The sequence below is a fragment of the Bos taurus genome, chromosome 20, assembly GCF_002263795.3.
Source record: "Bos taurus isolate L1 Dominette 01449 registration number 42190680 breed Hereford chromosome 20, ARS-UCD2.0, whole genome shotgun sequence".
Taxonomy (NCBI): Eukaryota; Metazoa; Chordata; class Mammalia; order Artiodactyla; family Bovidae; genus Bos; species Bos taurus.
In genome coordinates, this window is record NC_037347.1 from 62,238,883 (window position 1) to 62,266,390 (window position 27,508).

At 42.4% G+C, this 27,508-nt stretch overlaps 1 protein-coding gene across 2 annotated transcripts in view; it reads left to right on the top strand.

Annotated features, from left to right (window-relative positions):
• CTNND2 (catenin delta 2) overlaps positions 1 to 27,508 on the top strand; it is a 1,099,643-nt gene that overhangs the window by 1,024,376 nt on the left and 47,759 nt on the right. For both annotated transcript variants that reach the window (XM_005221651.5, XM_002696428.7), the window contains one exon: positions 23,026 to 23,236. In XM_005221651.5, the coding sequence (XP_005221708.1) occupies positions 23,026 to 23,236 (211 nt within the window). The remainder of the gene's footprint in view (positions 1 to 23,025; positions 23,237 to 27,508) is intronic.

The window sequence follows — 27,508 nt, forward strand, 5'->3', positions numbered from 1 at the left end:
CTCTTTACCATCTGAGCCACCATTTGCAACCCCATGGTCCATACAGTCCATGGAATTCTCCAGGCCAGAATACTAGAATGGGTAGCCTTTCTCTTCTCCAGAGGATCTTCCCAACCCAGGGATCAAACCAGGTCTCCCACGTTGCAGGCAGATTCTTTGCCAGCTGAGCCACAAGGGAAGCCCAAGAATACTGGAGTGGGTAGCCTATCTCTTATCCAGTGGATCTATCCAACCCAGGAATCAAACTGGGATCTCCTGCATTGCAGGCAGATTCTTTACCAACTGAGCTATCAGGGAAGCCCCCTGTTAATTCTACCGGCATGAAAATCAGACTGATTTGCATTTATTGGGGCATATTCAGACCTCTTCCACAGGATCGAGCAATCGGATAGATTTGATTTTTCTGTTTTTGTTGCCCTCCCAATGAGCACAGTCAGAGTATTGACATATGCTTCCTGTCCTTCTAACTCTACACACCTCCATCCCTCCCTTGGGTAGATGAGAAACCCCTTGGTTGTTAGTGGCCTGGCTGTAAACCCAGAGCCTGGAATAATGCATTTTATGTGGGGGGGAAAACAGGAAGCACTTTTTATGTCTTGCTGCTGGTAGGGAAGTGAATATGACATGACTTGTTTCCTGCGTCCTTCAGAATCAGTGTCCCGGCCCCTTCGTGTGCATCACCTCCCTGGATGGGGGGAGGTGCACCTTGCAGTGTCCTCTGCTTCTCTGCAGCATACAGAGCTCAGTCTTTCATTTACAAGGTAGACACCCTTTACCATCGCTCACTTCCCAGAGAGAACCATGACCTTCTACACAGAAGTATTCACTTGAATGAAATCTATTAACGCTCCTGAAATGCACGAGGACAGAATTTGAACTTGACTTTCTGTTCTCGGTCACGTGAGAGAGTATCCCCAGGAAGACACCTGAGCTTTCTGCCACTGTTCAGGACCTTCTAGAGAATAGGTCTGGAGCTCATCTTCACATCCTGAGCCAGGCCTGTGTACCATTGACTCCAGGGAACGCAAAGCCAGTTTTCCTTCTCACAGAGTAGGACAAAGCAGAATCCACGGGTAAGGACGGTGATGATCACAGCTGGTGTCATGGCTGAACCATCATTTTATTTAGGTAGCTTTAATTTGATTTTGCTTATTTTGTCTCCAACTCTAATCTTAGGGATCTGGAAGGTGGGGAGGTCCTTCAAGATTTCTAAGTGCACTAAAAGTGAAATTGCAGATTGCAGAGGATATGTGAATATTTGTCAAATAAAATGAGATAGCTAACTGTTACCTGTGGCCTCTTTGTCAAAGGAGCTGCTGTAAACCCGAGCCTAAATCCAAATGAATGTTGCCCAGTGTATTCATTTTCTTTGGCTGCTCTAAGAAAGTACCATTCGCTGGGTGGATTGAACCACAGATATTATTGTCTCAGGGTTCTGGAGGTGAGAAGGTATTGGTGGGCAGGGCTGGTTCCTTCTGAGGCTGGGCTGGAGAATCGGTCTCAGGCCTCTCCCCCAGTTTCTGGTATATTCTGGCCCTCTTCTGAGTTCCTTGAATTGTAGAAGCATCACCTTGATCTCTGCCTTCATCTTTACATGGTGTTCTCCCTGCATATGGACTTTCCAGGTGGCACTACTGGTAAAGAACCCACCTGCCAATCCAAGAAACATAAGAGATGTGGGTTCGATCCCTGGGTCGGGAAGATCCCCTGAAGGAGGGCATGGCAACCCCCTCCACTATTCTTGCCTGGAGAATCCCCATGGACAGGGAGCCTGGTGGGCTACAGTCCACACAGTTGCACAGAGTTGGACACGACTGAATCGACTTAGCATACATGTTCCCTGTATATGTGTCTGTCTCCAAGTTTCTCCCTTTTATAAGGACACCATACTAGAGTAGGGACCTACCTTGTTCCAGTATGACCCCATCTTAAATAATAACATCGGCAGTGACTTCATTTGCAGATAAGACCCCATTCTGGAGTAATGTGGTCTAGGACCTCAACATACAAGTTGGGTGAGGGAGATACACGGTAACCGCTGTGAGGAGCAGCGTTCCTGTCTGCAGCCTGTTTCACCCCACAGAGCCCCATCAACTGCTAAGTAAGCGGCCCCTTTGCCCTTCACCACAGGACAGGGGTCAGCTCCCCTTTTAATGTTTCTGGTTAGAACCAGCAAGGATGGATGTCCTGAGTCTCCAACTAAAGAAGGAAAGAAAGAAGAGAAGACAGAAACGGAGAAAGCATGTTCTTTAAGAAACATGAAGGGCAAAGAGAAAGGAAGAAGTGAATTGAACAGTGTATCCCCAAATAGATATCTATGTTCAAGTCCCTAGAATGTGTGCATGTGACCTTATTTGGAAAAAGTCTTTGCAAATGTAATCAAGTTCAGGATCTTGAGAGGACAGCATCCTGATCACCCAGGTGGACCCTGAGACCAATGATATATGTCGTCAAAGAGATGGGTTTTGGATTTGACATGGAAACTCAGAAGAGGTGGCCCCTGTGTGGTTGGAGGCGGAGCCTGGAGCCCTGTGCCGGTGCAAGTCAGTAAATTCCAGAAGCCCCCAGAAGGTGGCGCTGCTGACACCTTGATTTCAGACTTGGGGCCTGGAGAAGTGTGAGAAAATGAATTCCTGATGGAAATAGGTCTCTTAACACCTGGAATATCACCCACGGTGGCTAAGGGGACACCCCTGTGAAGTCCCGAGGTCCTCTCCGACTTTGCTCTGGTCTAACGTCCTGGAGAAAGAGCAGAACCACCAGTTGGTTCTGTGTTCTTTCCCAAGTCATTCCCCGACCACGGCTATTTATTCCAGTCCCCGCCCACCTCTCAGCGCTGCATTTGACCTTTGCAATTTGTCACCATAAGCCCTCCAGGCAGCTAATGGGATGTGCTAACCCAAAAGAGGACCACTACATCTTCATGCCTTCAAGCAAGCTAATGGTCCACACCTGCTAACAAGCACACTCCAAGTCCCTGCTGATTTTGAAAATAAGCTAGCAGAATCTGTTCATACTGGATAATAAGATGTTCGGAGAATAACTCTTCTGTCATATGAAGACTCCTAATTGTTTCTTGGTTAATTTTTATTGGAATGTTGTTGCTTTACACTGTTGTGTTAGTTTTTACTGGACGGCGAAGTGAATCAGCTATACATATACATTTGTATTGTGGTTTAGTCGCTAAGTCATGTCTCTTTGGGCCCCCATGGACTGTAGCCCACAAGGCTCCTCTGTCCACGGGATTTCCCCAGCAAGAATACTAGAGTGGGTTGTCATTTCCTTCTCCAGGGGATCTTCCCAACCCAGAGACCAAACTTCAGACTTTTGCCCTCATCTCCTGCTTTGGCAGGCAGATTCTTTACCACTGAACCACCAGGGAAGCCCATATATGTACATATAACCCCTCTTTAAGGATTTCCTTCCCATTTCGGTTCAGTCACTCAGTTGTGTCTGACTCTTTGCGACCCCCTGGACTGCAGCACGCCAGGCCTCCCTGTCCACCACTAACTCCTGGAGTTTACTCAAACTCATGTTCATCAAGTAGGTGATGCCATCCAACAATCTCATCCTCTGTCATCCCCTTCTCTTCCCACCTTCAGTCCTTCTCAGCATCAGGGTCTTTTCAAATAAGTCTGTTCTTCGCATCAGGTGGCCAAAATATCGTTCCCAGCATCAGGGTATTTTCAAATGAGTCAGCTCTTTACATCAGGTGGCCAAAGCATTGGAGTTTCAGCCTCAACATCAGTCCTTCCAATGACTATTCAGGACTGATTTTCTTTAGGATGGACTGGTTGGATCTCCTTGCAGTCCAAGGGACTCTCAAGAGTCTTCTCCAACACCACAGTTCAAAAGCATCACTTCTTCGGTGCTCAGCTTTCTTTATAGTCCAACTCTCACATCCATACATGACCACTGGAAAAACCATAGCCTTGACAGTTAGACCCTTGTTGGCAAAGTTATGTCTCTGCTTTTTAATATGCTATCTAGGTTGGGCATAATTTTCCTTCCACGGAGTAAGTATCTTTTAATTTCATGGCTGCAGTCACCATCTGCAGTGATTTTGGAGCCCCCAAAAATAAAGTCTGACACTGTTTCCACTGTTTCCCCATTTATTTCCCATGAAGTGAAGGGACCAGATGCCATGATCTTCGTTTTCTGAATGTTGAGCTTTAAGCCAACTTTTTCACTCTCCTCTTTCACTTTCATCAAGAGGCTCTTTAGTTCTTCACTTTCTGCCATAAGGGTGGTGTCATCTGCATATCTGAGGTTATTGATATTTCTCCTGGCAATCGTGATTCCAGCTTGTGCTTCATCCAGCTGAGCATTTCTCATGATGTACTCTGCATAGAAGTTAAATAAGCAGGGTGACAGTATACAGCCTTGATGTACTCCTTTTCCTATTTGGAACCAGTCTGTTGTTCCATGTCCAATTCTAACTGTTGCTTCCTGACCTGCATATAGATTTCTCAAGAGCAGGTCAGGGTCAGGTGGTCTGGTATTCCCATGTCTTTCAGAATTTTCCACAGTTTGTGGTGATCCACACAGTCAAAGGCTTTGGCATAGTCAATAAAGCAGAAATAGATGTTTTTCTTGAACTCTCTTGCTTTTTCTATGATCCAGCGGATGTTGGCAATTTGATCTCTGGTTCCTTCCCATTTAGGTCACCACAGAGCATTGAGTAGGGTTCCCTGAACTACGGAATAGGTTCTCATTAGTTATCCATTTTATACAAAATATTAATAGTGCATAATGTCAATCGCAATCTCCCAGTTCATTCTACCCCCTTCCCCTCCTGATTCCATACGTTTGTTCTCTACATTTGTGTTTCTATTTCTGTTTTGCAAATAAGATAATCTATACCATTTTTCAAGATTCCACACATATGCATTAATATATGATATTTGTTTTTCTTTTTCTGACTTACTTCACTCTGAATGACAGTCTCTAGGTCCATCCGTGTCTCTACAGTGACCCAGTTTCATTCCTCTTTCTGGTTGAGTAATATTCCATTGCGTATATGTCTCACATCTTCTTTAGCCATTCCTCTGTTGATGGAACTTCTAAGTGTTTTGAAGTGATGCTTGGCTTGGATTTTCATGGATTGTTTCGGTTTATTTTGATAGTGCTGACCATAGTCATTGCACTGTAATAATTAAGCTCTTTGTAGACCAAAGTGTAGGTTCTGAAGTGATCCTCTTAGATCATGCTGAATCAGCCCAACCCAGCGCCAGGGCAAAGCTTGTAATGTCCGTTCTAGAAGCTGACACTGCTAGGAAGTCATCCTTACTAAGGGAATAGCCCTCCTGTCACCAAATTTCACTGCAGTGAGAGCAGACAACCAGGAAAATCAGATTTCTGCAGTTGAATGCACACTTCAAGTTTTCAAAAACTACAACTGTTTAGATTAGAAAAGTCAAACACCGGCCACGTTGCTGGGCTTTAGGGCCACTGATCTACATAAAGCCTGTGTCTAATATGTTCCTGCCTTTTTCAATCATCCCTGCAGTCTCTTCCATTTGCCGTATCTTCCTCCTTTGCTACAAGTGAAATCCCATTACAGTAAAGAAACTGCCAAAGAACCGTCTAGCTTTTTTTCTTTTCCTAGAATTTTGCACCATTAAGTGTTGCTTGTAATAAATGTGTCATCGGCTCCAATCTAATATTTAGCCATTTTCATTGAGTGGGATTACAGGAAATAAACTTTGGTCTGTATTTGGTCCTCTAGGCTCACTTTTTATTTTGCTTCTGCCTTTATATCGTTATTTCATCTTTATCCGCATCTTTTCTGTTTTTCTATCTATCACCTTGTGGAGGGTCCATATAATTATTATAGTTGTTAATTCTTTTTTAGGAGAACACAAACATACTCATCAAAGTTTTAAATTTATTAAAGTATAAATCCTTTATGTTTTAGCTGTACACACACAACATTAGCCTACAATATAAACACTGAAATTCTGGATACATGAATAATGCCAACAATTTTATATGAAATATCCACTGTGGTTAGTTGATAAAGAAACAGGCAATATTATATAGCCCAAGCTATTTTTACAGTTCATAGGAGGAATATTTTCACTAGCTAGGGAATTTGGAGAAATACTTAAAACACAACCAATTTTTATTAAAATAATTTATCATTATCTTTGGGTTCCAATAATGAAGCCAAAATTGAAATTGGAATTCTGTCTACTATAAAAATTTAAGACTTCCTGGGTTGTCCAGTGGTTAGGTCTCTGGGAGGGGCACAAGTTTGATCCCTAGTCAGGGAACTGAGATCTCACATGCTGCATGGTGTGGCCAAAAATAAAAGTATAAAAGAAAATATATTTCTTTATTATGAAAAAATACCAAGATGTAAGGGCAGAAATTTAAAAAAAAATAATCTGTGACCTAGATATTGTGTTGTATAAATAAATACTATTAAAAATCAATCTCAAAGTAAGGACAAATGAAGAGACAATTACATTTTAATGAAAAGTGTCATTACCATTGTTAGTAAGGACTGCCATAAGTCGTATTACACCTAGGGAAGGAGATTATCTCCTAAACACAAGGGAGACTGGGGTCTTACAAGATCTGGAACAAATTCAGTCCCCTGACATGTAATTTAGGGTCCCATGATATGTGTTAGTAGGTTAGATTGATTGATGGTCCAGACAGCCCCAAGCTTCCTCAAGTTACCCACGATCTGAGGTTAGTTTTAGCTGTGAAGGTGGCTCTTTCATGCCCAGATTTTATATAAGCAAAATCAGAACTTGGGGAACCAGTCACCTAAGTCAGAAAAGAGCCACTGGTATTCAAAGCTCACATCGCTAATATGAATTAGAATTAGAATTGCCCAGTGGAAACCAGTGTTTGGCTGGCTGGTAGATACTAGGAAGAAAATCAACTTGGAACACTTGAAGTGAATTTCAGTCCATGAGTTTCCTCTATTTGAGAACCTGCTCTGGGAATTCTTCCATAAGCAGCTCATTGGTTAATGAAGGAGATGGAACTGTAGGCAGATGGCTATAAATCCTTCTTCTGTGACATTATCTCTCTGGTTTGTGAAGTCCTGTGTAAACAAAGTATGGGGGTAGGAGGTGGATGTATGAGATCACAAGACAGGTGCATTTAGGAATGAGGGATATTTAGAGTGGGATTTCCAGGGGACTCAGTGGTAAAGAATCTGCCTGCCAGTGCAGGAGATGCAAGAGACACAGATTCCATCCCTGGATCAGGATGTTCCCCTGGAGAAGGAAATGGAAATCTAGTCCAGTATTCTTGCCAGGAAAGTCCTATGCACTGAAGAGCCTGGTCACAAAGAAGAGTCGGACACAACTGAGCAAATAAGCATGCATGCCCGTATTTAAAGTGAGTGAGCCAATGCGCCTGTGTATTCTCTACTCCCGTCCTTTTGCATGATTAGAGCAGCTCTTTTATTTGTGATTTTTATGGATATCAAATCAAGTTGCTATGATATGAGGATGTCTTTGGTGGTACAGATCTGTGGGTATTCGGTGACACGTAAGCATAGTAACAAGAACAGAAATGTTGCCGCCCATATTCCAGCAGGACCACCCCAAGTGAGCCCCCCTGCCCCCCCCCCAGCACCCCAGTCCTCTCTCTGGGAAGGGAATGAATGTTATACACCAAAAGATTTCTCCATTCACACAAATTTGGGAAACTCTGCTGCTACTGCTAAGTCACTTCAGTTATGTCCGACTCTGTGTGACCCCATAGACGGCAGCCCACCAGGCTAGGCTTCCCCATCCCTGGGATTCCCCAGGCAAGAATGCTGGAGTGGGTTGCCATTTCCTTCTCCAATGCATGAAAGTGAAAAGTGAAAGTGAAGTCAATCAGTCATGTCCAACTCTTCGCGACCCCATGGATTGCAGCCTACCAGGCTCCTCCGTCCATGGGATTTTCCAGGCAAGAGTACTGGAGTGGGGTGCCACTGCCTTCTCCAAAAACTGCTGCTGCTGCTAAGTTGCTTCAGTCGTGTCTGACTCTGTGTGACCCCAGAGACGGCAGCCCACCAGGCTTCCCCGTCCCTGGGATTCTCCAGGCAAGAACACTGGAGTGGGTTGCCATTTCCTTCTCCAGTGCATGAAAGTGCAAAATGAAAGTGAAGTCGCTCAGTCATGTGCGACTCTAGTGACCCCATGGACTGCAGCCCACCAGGCTCCTCCGTCCATGGGATTTTCCAGGCAAAAGTACTGGAGTGGGATGCCATTGCCTTCTCCCTCTCCAAAAACTAAGCTAACCTAAATCCAAGTGGTTTCATTTTGTCCAACCCCAGGACTGAAGAGCCTTCATTTTGCTAATATACACTGCAAATCTCTGAGTTGAGTATCAAATACAGCATTTCCCATGTGTATGCTACAGTGACACCTTCTTTAGAATACTGCATCATGTAGAACTTCGTTACAGGGATCTGTCACAAAATAACAAAACCAGCAGAATAAATGGGAATGAATCCCCACGGAAGTCCTGTGACTGCATCTTCTTACATTTTGTAGTCAAAGAGCTCATGTAAGTTGTTTATTCATTTATCAGTAAACAAAAAGTTACTAGATGTCATCCTGTCCTTGGTTTTTTTTTTCCCCATTGTTCTAAGAATCCTTTTCTAATTAATTAATTTTGATTGCAGTATAGTTGCTTTTCTGAATTCAAGCCAACTCTGGGAGACAGTAAAGGACAGAGGAGCCTGATGTGCTACAGTCCGTGGGGTCACATCAGACGTGACGCAGTGACTGAACAACAACAGAGAGTTGCTTCACAATGTTGTGTTAGCTTCTACTGCACAGCCATACATATACATTTACACCGTCCCTTTTGGGTTTCCCTCTTATTTAGGACACCGCAGTGCATTAAGTAGAGTTCTCTGTGCTATACGTTATCCTCCCATCAGTGGTCTATTTTATATATCAATAGTGAATGTGTCAATCCCAGTCTCCCAAATCCTCCCATCCACCCCCTCACCTCCCGACCCCACCCCATCCCACCCCCCGTTTTCCTTTCCAGCTTGATTTCCATATACTGGTTCTCTATGTCTGTGTCTCGATTTCTGCTTTGCAAATAAGGTCATCTATACCATTTTTCTAAATTCCACATATATATGTTAATATGGGATATTTGTTTTTCTCTCTCTGACTTACTTCATTCTGTATGACATACTCTAGATCCATCCATGTAATCCCACTCTTAGGCATATACCCAGAGAAAACCATAATTCAGAAAGACACTTGCCCCCCAGTATTCATTGCAGCACTATGTACAATAGCCAGGACATGGAAGCAATTTAAATATACATCAACAGAGGAATGGATAAAGAAGATGGGGGTACATATATACAATGGAATTTTACTCAGTAAAAAAAGGAACCAAACTGGGTCACTTGTCGAGAGGTGGATGGACCTAGACCGTCGTAGAGACTGTCCTTGGTTTATATTATTGTTGAAAAGATCAATTACATATATAGGCTAACTAGAGGAAGCTTCTGTGAATGTCCATAGAACAGCTGAATAAATACTGTAGGTTACAGGGTAGGTGTCATACGGGTGGTACCTACTGTACTTGTGTAGGGAGGGCTGATTGGAGAGAGGACTTTCTGGCCAGGAGACGAGTGGAAAGATGCCAGCGCCAGGAAACAGCTCTATAACCTTCAACCGTACTCACACCACTTAATCTCTTTGGACTGTAGTTGTCTTCTATGCAAATCGGAAATTGTACTACCTTTTCTACAGCCCTGGTGCTCAATCGCTCAATGGTGTCTGACTCTTTGTGGACCCATAGACTGTAGCCCACCAGGCTCCCCTGTCCTTGGGATTTCCCAGGTAAGAATACTGGAGTGGGTTGCCATTGCCTCCTCCAGGGAATCTTCCTGACCCAGGGATCGAACCCTCATCTCTTGCATCTCCTGCATTGGCGGGTGGATTCTTTACCACTAGTGCCACTTGGGAAGCCATTTCTATAGCCCTAGCGAGATAGAAAGTAGAAACTGAAATAGATGTGACTTTCCTGACAACATTAAACCAACTCTGTGATGTAATCTACGAGTTGTGGCCCTTTGTGGCCTTATGGGCACTAACTTTTATTTTGGCAGAGGGGCAGATCAGTTTGAGAAAGCAAGAACATGGGAGTGCAATGCTCTAACTCTTCACTAGGTTCCTTGTGTGAATCAATGCATTCAGTTCAGTTCAGTTCAGTCGCTCAGTCATGTCCGACTCTTTGCGACCCCATGAATTGCAGCACACCAGGCCTCCCTGTCCATCACCAACTCCCAGAGTTCACTCAAACTCATGTCCATCGAGTCAGTGATGCCATCCAGCCATCTCATCCTCAGTCGTCCCCTTCTCCTCCTGCCCCAAATCCCTCTCAGCATCAGAGTCTTTTCCAATGAGTCAACTCTTCGCATGAGGTGGCCAAAGTACTGGAGTTTCAGCTTTACCATCATTCCTTCCAAAGAACACCCAGGACTGATCTCCTTTAGAATGGACTGGTTAGATCTCCTTGCAGTCCAAGGGACTCTCAAGAGTCTTCTCCAACACTACAGTTCAAAAGCATAAATTCTTCGGCGCTCAGCTTTCTTCACAGTCCAACTCTCACATCCATACATGACTACTGGAAAAACCATAGCCTTGACTAGATGGACGTTTGTTGGCAAAGTAATGCCTCTGCTTTTCAGTATGCTATCTAGGTTGGTCATAACTTTCCTTCCAAGGAGTATGCTATGCTATGCTAAGTCACTTCAGTCGTGTCCGACTCTGTGTGATCCCAGAGATGGCAGCACACCAGGCTCCCCCGTCCCTGGGATTCTCCAGGCAAGAACACTGGAGTGGGTTACCATTTCCTTCTCCAATTCATGAAAGTGAAAAGAGAAAGTGAAGTCACTCAGTTGTGTCTGACTCCTAGCGACCCCATGGACTGCAGCCCACCAGGCTCCTCCATCTATGGGATTTTCCAGGCAAGTGTACTGGAGTGGGGTGCCATTGCCTTCTCCATCCAAGGAGTAAGCATCTTTTAATTTCATGGCTGAAATCACCATCTGCAGTGATTTTGGAGCCCCAAAAAATAAAGCCTGACACTGTTTCCACTGTTTCCCTATCTATTTCCCATGAAGTGATGGGACCAGATGCCATGATCTTCGTTTTCTGAATGTTGAGCTTTAAGCCAACTTTTTCACTCTCCTCTTTCACTTTCATCAAGAGGCATTTTAGTTCCTCTTCACTTTCTGCCATAAAGGTGGTGTCATATGCATATCTGAGGTTATTGATATTTCTCCTGGCAATCTTGATTCCAGCTTGTGCTTCTTCCACCCCAGCGTTTCTCATGATGTACTCTGCATAGAAGTTAAATAAGCAGGGTGACAATATACAGCCTTGACGTACTCCTTTTCCTATTTGGAACCAGTCTGTTGTTCCATGTCCAGTTCTAACTGTTGCTTCCTGACCTGCATATAGATATCTCAAGAGGCAGGTCAGGTGGTCTGGTATTCCCATGTCTTTCAGAATTTTCCACAGTTTGTGGTGATCCACACAGTCAAAGGCATTGGCATAGTCAATAAAGCAGAAATAGATGTTTTTCTGGAACTCTCTTGCTTTTTCGATGATCCAGTGGATGTTGGCAATTTGATCTCTGGTTCCTCTGCCTTTTCTAAAACCAGCTTGAACATCTGGAAGTTCACCGTTCACGTATTGCTGAAGCCTGGCTTGGAGAATTTTGAGCATTACTTTACTAGCGTGTGAGTAATCAGTGCATTACTGTTATCCAAATCACAATCAGACCAGGGGACTACCTGCAGATTCATTTTCCTGAAAACAAGCTTTTTTGACAGAAATACTGACCTCATCTTATCTCAGACACACTGCTCTCTGAAATTTTCATCCTGGGAGAGTTGCTGGGTCTGTGTTAGATACCAATCTTGACCTAAAAATAATAAACTTCCCTGTGTTCCTCCCCTGAAGCTAGAACCATCGGTGTTTAGATTTGCACCTTTACTTCCTTTCTGCTTTCAAAATGGGGCAACAAACTGAGATAATAACTTTTTGCTATCAAGCTCAATATTTCATCAAATTATTTACTTCCTATTAAAACATATTATACCAGCTACTTGCCTCATTTTCAGTATTTCTCAACAGTTACTTTATTTCTAGTTCAAAAAGGTGTTTCAGAAAACCCCCTGTTAATTAACTGCACTTTTTTGCAATTTTTATTTTTAGAATGATTCTTATTCAAATTAAACAGGCATATCTTTGCCACCTTCTTGTCGGTATTTCTGCTCATTATCTTACTTCTTGACATTTCAACAATGTGAGAATTTCTCAGAGCCTGATTCACTGAAATCCTTTGCATAAGATCTTGAGGTGCTGGAAAATACAATTCCGTTTGTCTTCCAAGCAGAGGGAGTTGGTTATTCATTTGGAGGTGATAACTCTGGAAAGAACTGCATACTATATTCTGCACACCTGTAAGATTTGCTTTACTCAACATTCTTTCTATTTAGAGGGTTGAGTTACTGCCTGAATCATTTTCTCAAACTAACTGCTTACCGATTCTGGCCTGGGAAATGGATTCTCGTATGTCTTTCAAGGCTGTGCTTGTTTTGTTTTGTGTCCAAATCATAGTTATTAGAAAAAAAGCAGAAGGGCCGTTAGTGTTTCTTCTGGAATTTGTCTCAGCCTCTACTCACAGCGACCACTGGTTCCTCATCTCCAGCTGATCTCTTCTTACTCTGACCTTTCCTTTCTCTCTCTTTATTTGGATAGATTGTTAATCAACCGAAGCAACTAGCAGATACATAAAAGAAGGTTCGCTTTTTAAAAATCAGTACATTGCATTCATTTTTTTTTTAATGGAGCAAAGGGGCAGATGTAGAGATGAACAGATCCCATTATGGGGAAAAGGTGCTGGTGTGATTAAACCGAGGGTTAGTACTGCCACAAGGACTTTCCGGTCTGAGAAAGGAAAGTACACAGACAAAAGCATCGAGAGAAAGGGCTGTTTACTATTAATAACAACTTGTTGCGAGGGATCCAGGCTTAAGAAAAACCAGCCTTCCATGTTTAAAATTTAAAAAGCACAAATTTACCACGGTCTGTAAGGTCCCGTTTAATCCACTCATGGTGAACAGACAGCAGTTTTCTCACAAGATAAGCAGACCCTGTGTCACATGTCAATGTTGCAAACATCAGAGATGTGTTGATTCCAGGAAATGATGAAAGCTTAGTTAACTGGGACCAGGGCCAGAAGGGCGAGCCTGTGTTTCTTTTCCTTCTTGCTTTCTGGATTTGTTTCCCTGCACTGGTTTCTTCTTGTGCTGTTTCCCTGGCTCTGAATTTTGATGAGCACGTGATGTAGACGCTCATGATGGAGTCAGAACAAGGTACTAGTTTTCCTCCTCAGTCCTTCCTGCTGTTGAAATTCTTACCCTAAGACACAGATTTAACCACTGATGTTTGTGGTTGAGCATTTTCCTCAGTCGTGACATTAATTTGATGGTTGACCAGTTGTACAGACATAGGTGTATCAAGCAATGTGGATTCATTCACAGAGACCTCTGTTCATGATTATCAAAACTAGACCTCAGTTCAGTTCAGTTCAGTCACTCAGTCATGTCCGATTCTTTGTGACCCCATGGACCGCAGCACGCCAGGCCTCCCTGTCCATCACCAACTCCCAGAGTTTACTCAAACTCATGTCCATTGAGTTGGTGATTCCATCCAACCATCTCATGACCTATGTGATGATAAATCTTAAGTTAACTTTTGTTTTGTTTGTAGATCTGAGGTCTATAATCTTATTTCCTTTATGTAGCAGAAATCTTTTCTTTCCTTTCTCCTCCTTGTTTCCTTTATGTAGCAGAAATCTTTTCTTTCCTTTCTCCTCGTCTACTGGGGTCTGTGACCCAGCGCTGGCCAAGGCACTTCTACCAGTCTCCTCCTCCATCACCTCTAACTCAAGGATTATTCCATCTCCATAAGCTCCAAGTGTCCAGTGCTCCTGGCTGTGTTGACTGTAGGGCTAGGATACCTTAAGCCATGTGACGCAAGCCAAGCCAGTGTCCTAGGAGGATACTGTAGACATCAGTCCCATATATGAAATCTGCTTGTTTTTAAGGACTTGTCATGACTAATTACGGAGAAGGTGATGGCACCCCACTCCAGATCTCTTGCCTGGCAAATCCCATGGACAGAGGAGCCTGCTAGGTGCAGTCCATGGAGTCATGAAGAGTTGGACACGACTAAGTGACTTCCCTTTCACTTTTCACTTTCATGCATTGGAGAAGGAAATGGCAACCCACTCCAGTGTTCTTGCCTGGAGAATCCCAGGGACGGGGGAGCCTGGTGGGCTGATGTCTGTGGGGTCACACAGAGTCAGACACGACTGAAGTGACTTAGCAGCAGCAGCAGCATGCCTAATTAAGTTGTATCTGCCTTTATACATGACATCTATGGTATGGTCATAGATATACATTTGTTTTTTTTTTTTTTTTTCAGTTACGTTCTAGTAGAAAGGAGGACAGATTCTCATTCAGTCTATAAAAACTTGTAGTCAAAGAAGTTAAACTGATTAGACATGGGGCATTTTTTATATTATTTAACTATTATTTTCAGTGGTACAGACAGGACCACTCAACATATATTGTTATACTAAAGGGATTATTATTATTACTACCTTTTCCTGATAGCTTATTGTGTATTAAAATTTTTAAGAGATTTTTTTTCCTGAATTTTGAAGAATTAATTAGAAGAGATTCCATTAAAAGAGAATTTCACCTAGTTTTTTATAAGCATAACCTGTTAAATCAAGCAGAAAAACCAAGGAGCCAGAAAGAAGAAGGATTTTATAAAAAACCCTGGTTCAAAATGGAAGACATTAACCACAACTAAATTTGTTTCATTTAGTCTAGGTAATTAGTCCTTGTTCTCTTGATCTTGGGTTAGTCTGGAGTCCAAATTCTCAAAGTGGATGAGTTCTGGAACCCTGATTCTATCTCTTGGTAGTCTGAAAGATGTTCATTTGTTGTGAGTCTGTCAGCTTTACAGGAGTGTCTGTAACCAAGGGCCTGTTTTCCATTGTGTCAAGTGTTAATGGTACCCGTTAGAGTTCTTTGATCAGGCTCTTTTGATGTTTCTTCTAAGAGACCCAGTTACTGATCTGTGGCTCTGGCAGGGTCTTTAGGAGAGCGTGAGAGAAAATCAGAAACCACTTGCTGATGACAAGGCCAAGTTGCTCTGATTATTTTCTCATCACAACCAACAATATCAGACTCGAGACAAGTTTAGTATTATAAGAAGTTAGCCAGTCCGTGGGTCTGGTGAATATCTATCATCTCATATAGCTACAACATTGTTGTTGCTCAGTTGCTAAGTCATGTCCAGCTCTTTGCAACTCCCTGGAGTGCAGCATGCCAGGCTCCTCTGTCCTTCACTATCTCCCAGAGTTTGCTCAAATTCCTATCCATTGAGTTAATGATGCCATCTAACCATCTCATTCTCTGCCACCCCCTTCTCGTTTTGCCTTCAATCTTTCCCAGCATCAGGGTCAGATACAACATTAATGAAATACAAATATAATATCAGTTCAGTTCAGTTGCTCGGTTGTATCTGATTGTTTGCAACCCCATGGACTGCAGCACACCAGGCTTCCCAGTCCATCACCAACTCCCGGAGATTACTCAAACTCATGTCCATCAAGTCAGTGATGCCATCCAACCATCTCATCCTCTGTCGTCCCCTTCTTCTCATGCCCTCAATCTTTCCCAGCATCAGGGTCTTTTCCAGTGAGTCAGCTCTTCATATCAGGTGGCCAAAGTATTGGAGAGTTTTTTCCCTTGTGACGAGAACTCTTAGGAAAGAGGGTCATTTTAATGCATTTCTTTGGTTATTAGAAGACTGAACTTTTAAATTCTTCCCTGAATTTCTTCTTCATGACTTTTAACTATGTTTATTTGGAGAGTCATTTTTTGATGTTGATTTGTAACACATGATATGAAAGGATAGTAAAAATTTGCTACATCCCCCCCCAAAAAAACCCCAAAAAACAAAAAATGAAAAAGCTAGTCAGTGACTCCCATTAGAATAAGTATGTATTACAGACAGTGAGGGCACTGAAAACTCTCCAGGATCTTTTAACTTGTCCCACGAAGAGTATTAGGATTCCCACCAATGCAAAAGGGCCTTTTAAACCTAGAAATAGAATATTTCTTCTAATAACTCATTGGCCATGATCGTGCCATTCTTTAACATGAAAGGGAGCATGCCTCTAACCAAACTGAAAGGTTCATAACTGCTGAAGCATCTTTATAAGACATGTCATCCTTGAGGAGGTTGAGTTTCTCTTTTTTTCATTTGCCAGGTCTTTTTTTTTTTTTTTTTAACTGAAGGCTTTATAAATAGGACAGCTCTTACAATAGTAATAAGCCAAATAAAAACTTACAGAATGCCAAAAGTACCTAATTATTTCTAGCATCCCCTATCTCATAAGATGATGAAGAAAGCTCTTTGATGTTACCCAGCGGCACTCTGGGACATGCCAGAGATGGTTTAGATATAAAATACATTTTTTAAAAGTTTTATTAGTTTGACTATGGGGTGCAGATTTGGGGAAGGCAATTTCAAAGAGAGCTATCAGGAGACAAAATATAAGTTCTTAGTGCCTAAAGACAGAAAATAACTGCAGCTTGGTTCAGAACTTTCCTGTGTAAACAAGTATGTAGACTTTTTCAGTAACCCAACTATGCCATCTTGAATGCCTCGCCTCTTTGGTCTGAAAAACCACATAAGCCAGATTTAAAGTAGAGATGTTTTACATTTGCTTTCTCCCTTTTCATAATAAACTGTTTATATTAGATGTCTTCAAAGTGGCAGATTTTTAGGAAACATTAAGCTCCAAACAAGAAAAGCTCCTTTCCAAGAAAGGAAGGAGAAAAAGGAGCTAGCTGTGTGCATTGCAGACAGAGCTGTGACCACTCACAGAGTATTGTCCTGCTGATCCTTAGTCAGGACTAATAATTTTCCTTTCTCTTTTCGCATTAAACCTGTAGACACACAGTCACAGGGAAACCAGTGACTCGCGTTCACATCTTCAGCCCCTGAGCAATGTAAATTCAGAGCAGAGAGAAGATTCTGGGAGATAGTGGGTAGCAGGATTCTGTACCCCCACACAGACAGCAATCTCACTGGCAGAATCTGTCCAGTGTAACTATTTTGGAACTCTGGAGTCTGATGAAGGCTTGCAACCGTCAGAGGAAAGCTTGGATGGTAGATTATGGTTATTTTTGGTCATTGTCAGCTCTTAGCAGAGTAGCAGCTACCCTTTTCTTATCTCCAGCCCTCAGCAGGAAGCTGTTACATGTGTTCATGGAGCAGCTTGTATGTGGCTGGTGGGGGCTAGGGTGGGCAGCAAAGACTCTGTCCTCCAGATATTGGGGGATCTGTGTTTGGATCACTGTTACTGATCATGGAGTCATAGACACAGAGGCAGCTGTTGTTGTGCACCCCCAATTGTTGAACACCCCTCACTTTCCAGCTCAAGTGGCTTCCAGGGAGTTAAAGGGTTGGTGCCCTTCCCACCCCCTTCATTGCTGTCTTTTTCCCCTTTTGGGAGTCAGATAGTAAGACATTCCAAAGCCAATGCCTATGTGGAGGAAATTAAAAAGTCACCATGCATGCCCAGAGAAGGGTACAGGTTCAGAAAAGACCTGAGACCTAAGGTTGACACCTCAGCAAACAGACATCCTACAATTAAAAAAACAAAAGCCAGCAAACCTCAGGAAGGGGAAGAATCTGATTTCCAGGGTTGCAATGTCCAGTTTTGAACAACAACCACAAAAGCACAGTGGATACAAAGAAGTCGGGAAGTAGAGCCCATTTCAAGGGAAAAAAAATAAATGAACCAACAGAACCTTCCCTGAGAAAGACCAAATGGCAGAATTGTTAGACAAAGACTTTACAACACCGGATGATTCTAGTAGCTTAGTATTATTGTAAAACCAGTTGCAACTGCACTTTTTGTTTTTTACATGATTCAAGAAAATAAAGCATTTTTAAAAATTATTAGTCTAAAAGCTAGTATTCTTGTACCTTTGGCTTAAAACTCCATGTTTTATTTTCCCTATACTTTATGAAAGTGATGCATTGAGAAAACAACGATCATTTTATATTTTTGGACACATGTAAAGATATAGATTTGTATCTGAAAGTATAGTTTGTATATATTTGTATAGTTTTGTAACTGAAAGTGTTGGGGTGGAGCTATAAACAAGCAGGGTTTTTGTACATTATTGAAGTTAAATTAGTATAAATTTAAATTAGACTGTTATAATTTTAGGATATTATATGTAGTCCACATGGTAACCACAAAGAAACAAAATATAAACCAAAGGAAATGCAAAAGGGCTTAAAACATTTCACTGCAAAAAAAAAAAAAACACTGAAGAGCATAATTTGGGAAATGAGGGACCAAGAAACCTAGAAGGCACGTAGGGAAAAAATAGAAAAACAACACACGTTAAGTTCCCCTCTCCTTACAATAATTATTTTAAATACAAAAGGGTTAAACTCTCCAATTCAAAGACAGATTGGCAGAATGGAAAGCAAAAAAAGCTATGATCCAACTACGTGCTGTCTACAAGAGACTCACTTTAGATCCAAAGACACATAGACTGAAAGAGAAAGGATATTTTTACACCTCCGCTCATAGTAGCATCATTCACAATAACGGAAATAAAGAAGCAAGCCCAGCGTCCACGAGTAGATGGATGGATCAACAGAACACAGCATATGCATACAATGGAATAACACCCAGACTTTTTAAAAGGAAATTCTGATATATTCTACAATACCAATGACACTGGAAAACATTATGCTGTGGAGAGTAAAGACACACGGGATGATTCCACTTATATAAGATACTTCGAGTTGTCAACTCAATGGACATGAGTTTGAAGAAACTCCGGGAGATAGTGAAGGAAGGCTAGCCTGGCGCCATGTAGTCCACGGGGTCACAAGGACACGACTTGGCAACTGAACAGCAACAAAAAGAGTTGTCAGAATCATAGAAATAGAAAGTAGAATGTTGGTTGTTAGTGGATGGAAGGGATGGGGAGTTATTGTTTAAAGGTTAAGTAGAATTTAAAAGAATTTTAGTTTTGCAAGATGAAGAGCTCTGGAGATACACGGTGGTGATGTTTGCAAAACAGTATGAATTTACTCAGAATCACTGAACTGTACATGTAAAAATGGAAAAGATTGTAAATTTTATTATGTGTATTTTACCACCATAAAAAATGGAAGAAAAATACTAATTTAGAATAACTCAGCAAAAACTCACAGGTCAGGTTTAGTGGTGCTAGAAAGAAGGATGTCAAAGAGATACTAAAACCTCATAGACAAAAGAGTTGTCATGTTCCTGATCTAGGGCTGTTCTCAGCTGACTTTTTCTTAAAACATCTTTCCTCTAATGTTGGGCTTCCGAGGTGGCGCTAGTGGTAAAGAAGCCGCCTGCCGGTGCAAGTAGATGTAAGAGACACAGGTTTGATCCCTGGTTGGGAAGATCCCTTGGAGGAGGGCAAGGCAACCCACTCCAGTATTCTTGCCTGGAGAATCGCACAGACAGAGGAACCTGGTGGGCTGCAGTCCATGGAGTTGCACAGAGATGGACACAACTGAAGCAGCTTAGCACGAGCATACCTCTAATGCTGGTATGAGAGATTTGAGTTACCATGGTCACAAAGATCAGCTGTAACAGAGGACTGTATCAAGTTGGTAATGATAACCCTGTATGCGAGACAGCAAAAGAGACACAGATGTATAGAACAGTCTTTTGGACTCTGTGGGAGAAGGCGAGGGTGGGATGATCTGAGAGAATAGCATTGAAACATGTATATTAGCATATGTGAAACAGATCACCAGTCCAGGTTCAATGCATGAGACAGGGTGCTCAGGGCTGGTGCACTGGGATGACCCAGAGGGATGGAATGGGAGAGGGGTTCAGAATGGGGAACACATGTACACCCATGGTTGATTCATGTCAATGTATGGCAAAAACCACTACAATATTGTAAAGTAATTAGCCTCCAATTAAAATAAATAAATTAAAAAAAAAAAAAAACAGAGACTGTATCAGTGATCCACAGCGATGGACAGTCAGTTTAGGAACGGATTCAGGAGCACAGGTGGTTAGACCATAAAGCCACTCACTACTCAACATTGCCACCACCCCCAGGGAAACCAATGCTGCTGCTGCTGCTGCTAAGTCGCTTCAGTCGTGTCTGAGTCTGTGCGACCCCATAGACGGCAGCCCACTAGGCTCCTCTGTCCCTGGGATTCTCCAGGCAAGAATACTGGAGTGGGTTGCCATTTCCTTCTCCAAGGGAAACCAATGGTAGTGCGCAAATCAATCCCAGAAATAGACTTAGTCCTGAAATACAGTTAAAAACAAATAATCAAGAAATAGGCAGACTCGGCGAGAACAAAGCTCTGTTGCCCATCGTGAAGTTCTCAAGGAGTGCCCTTCTGGGGCAGCACACTTTGTCAGGTCTCCTGAGTCCATCCACACACCTCAATATGCCCAACTCTAAACAGAAGCCCCCACAAAGAAACAGAGAAACTAGTTTTTACTCCTAATTTACAAACACAGGTGCCCACACACACCTGTGTGAGGAGGAAGGGACGCGAAGTTACAAGGCTGCAGTTAGTATCTCACTAATAGAAACAGCAGTTTGTGTGTTTTTTTTACATAATGGTGATACGTCCAACAGTCATCTCATATCAGTATTGCAAAAGTCAGAGATAAAGTTATTTTCATGAGAGGCTAACTTTGAAGAACTGACCCAAGGATTCATTTCTGTTGAGAATTTGAGCAAGACACAATGACCTTTATGTTGGGGAGACTAGCAGTTTCTGCCACTTGAACACAGTGAGGACCTTGCTTCTCATTCAGAGCTCACAGACTGGGAAACTGTATAAGATGAAACCATACTTCCTGCCTGAAGTAATTTTTTAAATGATAATAATATAAACTAAGGCATTCCCAGGTGGCTCAGTGGTAAAGAATCTGCCTGTCAATGCAGGAGACGCAGGTTCAATCCCTGGGTTGGAAGGGTTCCCGGGAGGAGGAAATGGCAGCCCGCTCCAGTATTCTTGCCTGGAGAATCCCATGGACAGAGGGGTCTGGCGGGCTGTGGTCCATGGGGTCACAGAGAGTCGGACAGGACTGAACATGCATGCCCACTATATACACTTTAAAAAAAATGCTCTAGTCAAATCCTCTTCCTCTCCTTGGTTTTCTTTCAACCTTGGTGATGTCCAAGGTCACAGAACCAGCCTTCCATATTCATTCAGGAGTGGGAATGCCCCTGTATGCACAAGAACCGAGTTTGTCGTCTCCTCTCTCCATCACTTCCATGATAAAGGAAAAGAACCCGCCCATCTTCACACTTTTGTAAATCAAGTTTGTTTGACAGTGAATTGTGGGGGTTAATGATAAAGTCATGCTGAGCTCAACAGAATTAAACTCGCAGCCAGAGGTGAGTGCAGTTTAATGATAAACAGACAAAGCAAGATGCTCAGAGGAGTATCTCGTACCAAGGATCTTCTCCAGCCTGTTTTAAGTGCTGTCATTGGAAAATAAATATGCTGCATTTGGGGGGTTTTCAGGCAAAGAGTTCCTGTCAGACATGTCTCAGCTGTCGTCAATTGAATGAAGACACTTGCCTATTTCAGTAATTTAGACTTCAGCAATTTTTTTTTAATGTTCAAGCTAAAATAAGCTGCCTAAACATAGGACAAGAGCTGATACTAAAATTATGAAGTCCTATGTTTTATTTATTACTGCTGGGAACTAAGATATCATTGCCTCCTCCCATGGGGTTCCATTTCCTGCCCCCAAGCTCCATGTGCTAGAGACTTAAATAGCAAAAGAAGTCATCCTTTAGAGACCTGTAAGGAGGAAGAATATTCCAAATGGGTTTTAGGAGCCACCTAAATATGTCTGACTAGGGGGTGGGAGACAAGGCAGGAGTTGAACTTTGAACACATGCCAATTCCACCCAATTTGAAAATTTAAGAAGAGCCAACTTTGCTGCAGCCACTCCTGTACTTGGTTCCAAAAGTAAATCAACAGGACAGGATTGGAACCTGCAGGTGGGATGAATTAATTGTCTTCAGGGTTATTGGTAACACCTAAATGACTTTGTAAACTAAAAGTACTCAATAAACATGTCATTATAAGTACCTCTGTCCTTGGGGGGAGCATGATTGATAATGATAAAGTGAATTAAGAAAACAAAGTTGCATGTTATCTTATTTTTTTCACAGGAAGTAAAACGTATCAAATTAGTAAATGTTATATGATAGAACCATTCAGTTAAACCCCATCAGAGAGACAAGCAGTTCATCCAGTAGCCCTAGTTCAGAGGACACCTCATTTTATATATTATTTGTAAAGTTTCCCTCTCCTGCTTTGAATGTTTCTCTTTCCTTTATAGGACCAGAATGCAGATTTCATATATATATATACATTCTGGGGCTTTGGCTCTTATTTGTTAAATAATACAGTTGCCCACATAGCTCCCATCAGGGGATTTTTGAGGTTGTATCAGAGTTACCATATGTTTTCTGACTGCTTTGAGTAGCAAGCAGGAACCCACTGATAACTAACCTCTACTGAGTCCTGAGTCCAGGGTCGTCGCCGTGTATTCAATGCTTCCCACACATTTACTCGTTTAATCTTTGCAACAACCTAGTAAGGGTAGGTATACTGTAATTCTTGCTTCATGATTTGAAAAGCTGAGGCTCCGAGGCCTGAAATAACTTGTCCAGAGAGTCAGTCCTAGGTCTATCCAGCACTACAAGCCACGATTCACTGTGTTTTGTCCGTGTATGTGCCCACAGTACCTGTGTAGAGAATCATCAGTGACGAGAACAGGCAACGTTGTGTTAACGTGGCCTCTTGTCTTCTCCTTTTCACCCCAGTCCCCACCTCCTCTGTTCTGACCACATTTCAACTCTTCCTTCATCTTCTTTTCCGAAGGCAAATACGCCATGCGAGACCTGGTGCACCGGCTTCCAGGCGGGAACAACAGCAACAGTGCAGCGAGCAAGGCCATGTCGGACGACACGGTGACAGCCGTGTGCTGCACCCTTCACGAGGTCATCACCAAGAACATGGAGAACGCCAAGGCCTTACGGGACGCCGGGGGCATCGAGAAGTTGGTCGGCATCTCCAAAAGCAAAGGAGACAAGTAAGTCAGGCAGTGACCTCCTAATGCATACAACTGGTGTTGGTAGGTACAGGTCTAGGGCTTCCCAAGTGGCACCGTGGGTAAGGATCTGCTTGCGAGTGCAGGAGACACAGAAGACAGGGGTTCGGTCCCTAGGTCAGGAAGGTCCCCTGGAGAAGGAAAAGACAACCCACTCCAGTATTGTTGCCTGGGATATCCCAGGGACAGAGAAGCCTGGCAGGCTACAGCCCATGGGGTCACAAAGAGCTGGACGTGACTGAGCATGCACGCACACACACACAGACACAGTTCCAAGTGTGCCCGACGACCCTTGGTTTTGGGTAACACTGCTGAGTGTCACTGGAAAGCATTGGTGTCTGATCATCAAGAGATAGAAGACAGCAGATGGTTTCCAGTCTTCCCACCCCACAGGAAAGCTGGTCTTACTAGGAACTTTGATTTGACAAATAACTCATGACTTGGTGACTCCTGGGATATTGCTAAGGTAGGCTTGACAATCCAGCATCCAATCTGGTGACCTGCATGTGGGCTTCCCTCATAGCTCAGTTGGTAAAGAATCTGCCTGCAAGGCAGGAGACCCCAGTTCGATTCCTGGATCAGGAAGATCCACTAGAGAAGGGATAGCTACCCACTCCAGTATTCTTGGACTTCCCTTGTGGCTCAGCTGGTAAGGAATCCGCCCGCAGTGTGGGAGACCTGTTTCAATCTCTGGGTTGGTAAGATCCCCTGGAAAAGGGAAAGGCTACCTACTCTAGTATTCAGGCCTGGAGAATTCTATGATCTGTATAGTTCTTGGGGTCACAAAGAGTCAGACAGGACTGAGCGACTTTCACTTTTCATATGCAAGAAACCAACAGATTCCTGAAGGCATTTTGTGGTGGTTGTTCCAGTGTGGCTCCAAATCCAAGTGTTGATGATGGATCCACATCCTTTGTTCTGTGCCTCTTCAGTTCTGCATAGCAAGGCATGCAGAGAGGATGGGAGAGAAAACAGCGACAGAGTCAGAAGAAACTTAGTGTTTAACTACCACCTTCCCTCACCAACTGTGTGTTTGGGACAAATTATGTCATTTAACAAGTCATCATGCTCATACTTTCCAATCTAAAGACAGCAGGAGGGACTGTCATGAAAGACTTCCTGGAAGAAGTAATAATCATGTCTTAAATACTGAGTAGGATTTTCCCAGGGATGGAAGAAGTGAGGAAGGAGGGCTTTTATGCCAGTGGATTAAAGAGAGAGGGGTTATGTCAAAGGAATGCTACCACCACAAATGGTAAGTTCCCAGTTGGATTTAAGAACCAGTGGTATTTTACTGTATGTAACTTAAACATATTTTCACCAGCCACAGGGTTGGTATATTTTACAAAAACATTCACTAATCTTAATTAAATTTCGACTTCTGGAAGTCCCTCAATGTAATCAAATAAGATTAACAGGGTAAACCTTTTGTTATCAAGGGTCTACTTCTTGACTTCATTCCCTTTACATCTAAACACCAAATAAGTTTTCTTTTGTTATTAAAGGCTTTAAAGGATGCACTTCAAGGCTTTTGGATATTCTCTCATTTCATTTAATTCGAGATACTATCATTGTGCAATAAAAGAGAAGTTTCAGGGGTTCTGTTTAAGCGCCCTGAGACCTCCACATAGGTTCAATCAACAGTTCAGTATTAGGATTTGAACTTTTCCATATCAAATATAGAGAAAGCCCACTGGACTTGTGGAATAATTGCACAGTACAGATGGTTGACTTGAATTGTACCCTATAATGTTATACTTGCAGTAAAATGCTCTTCTCCGTTGGCAGGAACCACGTGGTTCTCTTGTTTATTTATTTTTTAGGACTGGGCGGAGGGGAGGTCTTTCCCTGAGGCTTTCTGTGGGCTGAGCCTTCAGGGCTTACCCTGGGGCCGCCAGCAAGGTCAGGGAAAGCACCACAGGCTTTGATTTTGTTTATTTATTTATTTCTGCCTGTGCGGGTCTTTGTTGCTAGGGGCTTTCCTCTAGTTGCAGCGGGCAGGGCTACTCCCTAGTTGCGGTGCCTGGGCTTCTCACTGCAGCGGCTTCTCTTGTTGTGGACTCCAGGGCCCCAAGGCTTCGGTAGTTAAAGCTCCCAGGCTCTGACTCACAGGCTCAGTATTTGTGGTACACAGGCTTAGTTGTTCTAGGGTACGTGGGACCTTCCCAAATCAGGGATCAAACCCGTGTCTCCTGTAGTGGGAGGTGGATTCTTTCCCACTGAGCCACCAAGGAAGCCTCAGTTTTCTTTTTCACATGGCTTCAGTGGTTGTTATTGTTCAGTGACTCAGTCGTGTCTGATTCTTTGTGACCCCATGGACTGCAGCATTCCAGGCTTTCCTGTCCTTCACTTAGCTTCACATAGCTTTAGCGGACCTTGGAAATCTCTAATTGAAATGCGTACCTGTTTTGGGCATTAGAAACTTATAATGTTGATGCTTTTCTTAAACAAATGCACATGCATACACAATAAAACCACAGACCACTCTGATATAATTGTCTATGTTCATGAGACATTCAGAGAAGAAAGTATTGTCCCTGAATCTTAGAACTGTAGAGCTTTGGGAGGTTGTTATATGAATTCCTTCCATCTGTGTGAGCATCCCTATTGGGCCTTAAAGAGAAAAAACTGCTTTTATCAGTCCTATGGTCAAAGAAAATTATTTGATAAAACTAATTAAAAACTCATTTTGAAGAAACTATCCATGAAGTCATATATATCGACATTGCCATTCCAGAAAAGAATCCTCTTAGGTCTATTCCATCTGGATTGTTGCTAACGGGAGGTTCCTTTTACTACAAATAATCTCAAATATATGCTTTAAACTGACGGAAAATTTCTTCATGGAATAGATACTCATTTCATATCATTGTTTCCTTACCTTTCCCTCAATGTTTAGCAGTCCTGATTTATGAATTTAATAAGAAGTGTTGAATCCACTTGCGTCAAGCATTTCCCATTTAGAATTCTCCTGCTTGGTCTCATCCATTCTGTTCTGTGGTTTACCTCCTTTAGACAGTGACTAATTTGGGGGTCAAAGCAAGGTTTTTATAACTGGCCATATCCTCATCTCCCACCTGCACTTCAGTTGGATTTTCGCTTCTCGCGGCTCTTAAAATGCATCCAGAAGAATTACATTGTGTCTTAGCACTAAACTCACCATTTGTCACTCAATTCTATCATGACAGCACATCTGAGATTCCCATGGCCTTCTAGAAGTGTTTTAATGAAATAAAAATACTTTATTGAAATTTTTTGGACTTGAAGATGATTTAATAATTGGAAAAGGGAGGAATATCAGTTTGCTCTAGTTAATTCATAAAATGCTTGCAGACTTGCCCTCCTCCCAAAACTACTCAAACTTTTGTGATCACATGAAAAAACAAGATGAACAAACATGTATAGCTATGATTCTCCCCTTTATGTATGTATAGGTTTTATTTCTAAATATGCACAAGCTTAAATATGCCATGATTTAGATGAGTCAGACTGCAAGTGCTGATCAAGGTGTGCTTGAACTGTATAACTCATCGCATCTTGCCAATACACTGGAACAATTATTCTGGAATCCTGCAGCTGGAATGCCTGTGCTGAAAACCCGCAATGAAATTGCACCAAGATTCTCAGCCACCCCTAATTTGACAAGTCTAGCGAAGATCAAACATGGTGTAATTGTTAATGACTCTTATACGAATCTTATACTTACCATTTTTGAAGTCTTGATAACTTGTATTATTCTTTTCACATCATTTTAAACACACAGCATGGACATTCTGTCATATCCATCTGTTTCAAAAGTACATTTGTGTTTTTTTCAGATTTTAACAGTCATGTAGGAAATAGTGTTGAATGTGTCACGGTATTTTGTCATAAGACAGAAAAGCCATTAACGGTCTCAACTGTTACTTGTCAGTAAGGAACTGTGTTTGTGGCTGAGGTTATAATCACTTGTCACATTAGAAGCACTCAGTTGTTCAAGTCCTTCAATCAACAGTTATAGGCTTTCAAGTCGCCATTGTATCAGACTGGTCTAGTGGATGAATCAAAATTAACTAAAAAGAAAGCAGTATTTCTTTGACCTTCATCAGTTTTTATAACACTGTAGTATACTGGCATGTTAATAGAGAGGTTAAAAGCTGCAATTCATTCCACATTCTCAGTGTGTATTTTGAAACTAAGCAAGAAGTAGGAAAAAATTATAGCATCAGAGGACTTTTTGCATACTAAAATTTTCAACTGTATTATCACCACCTG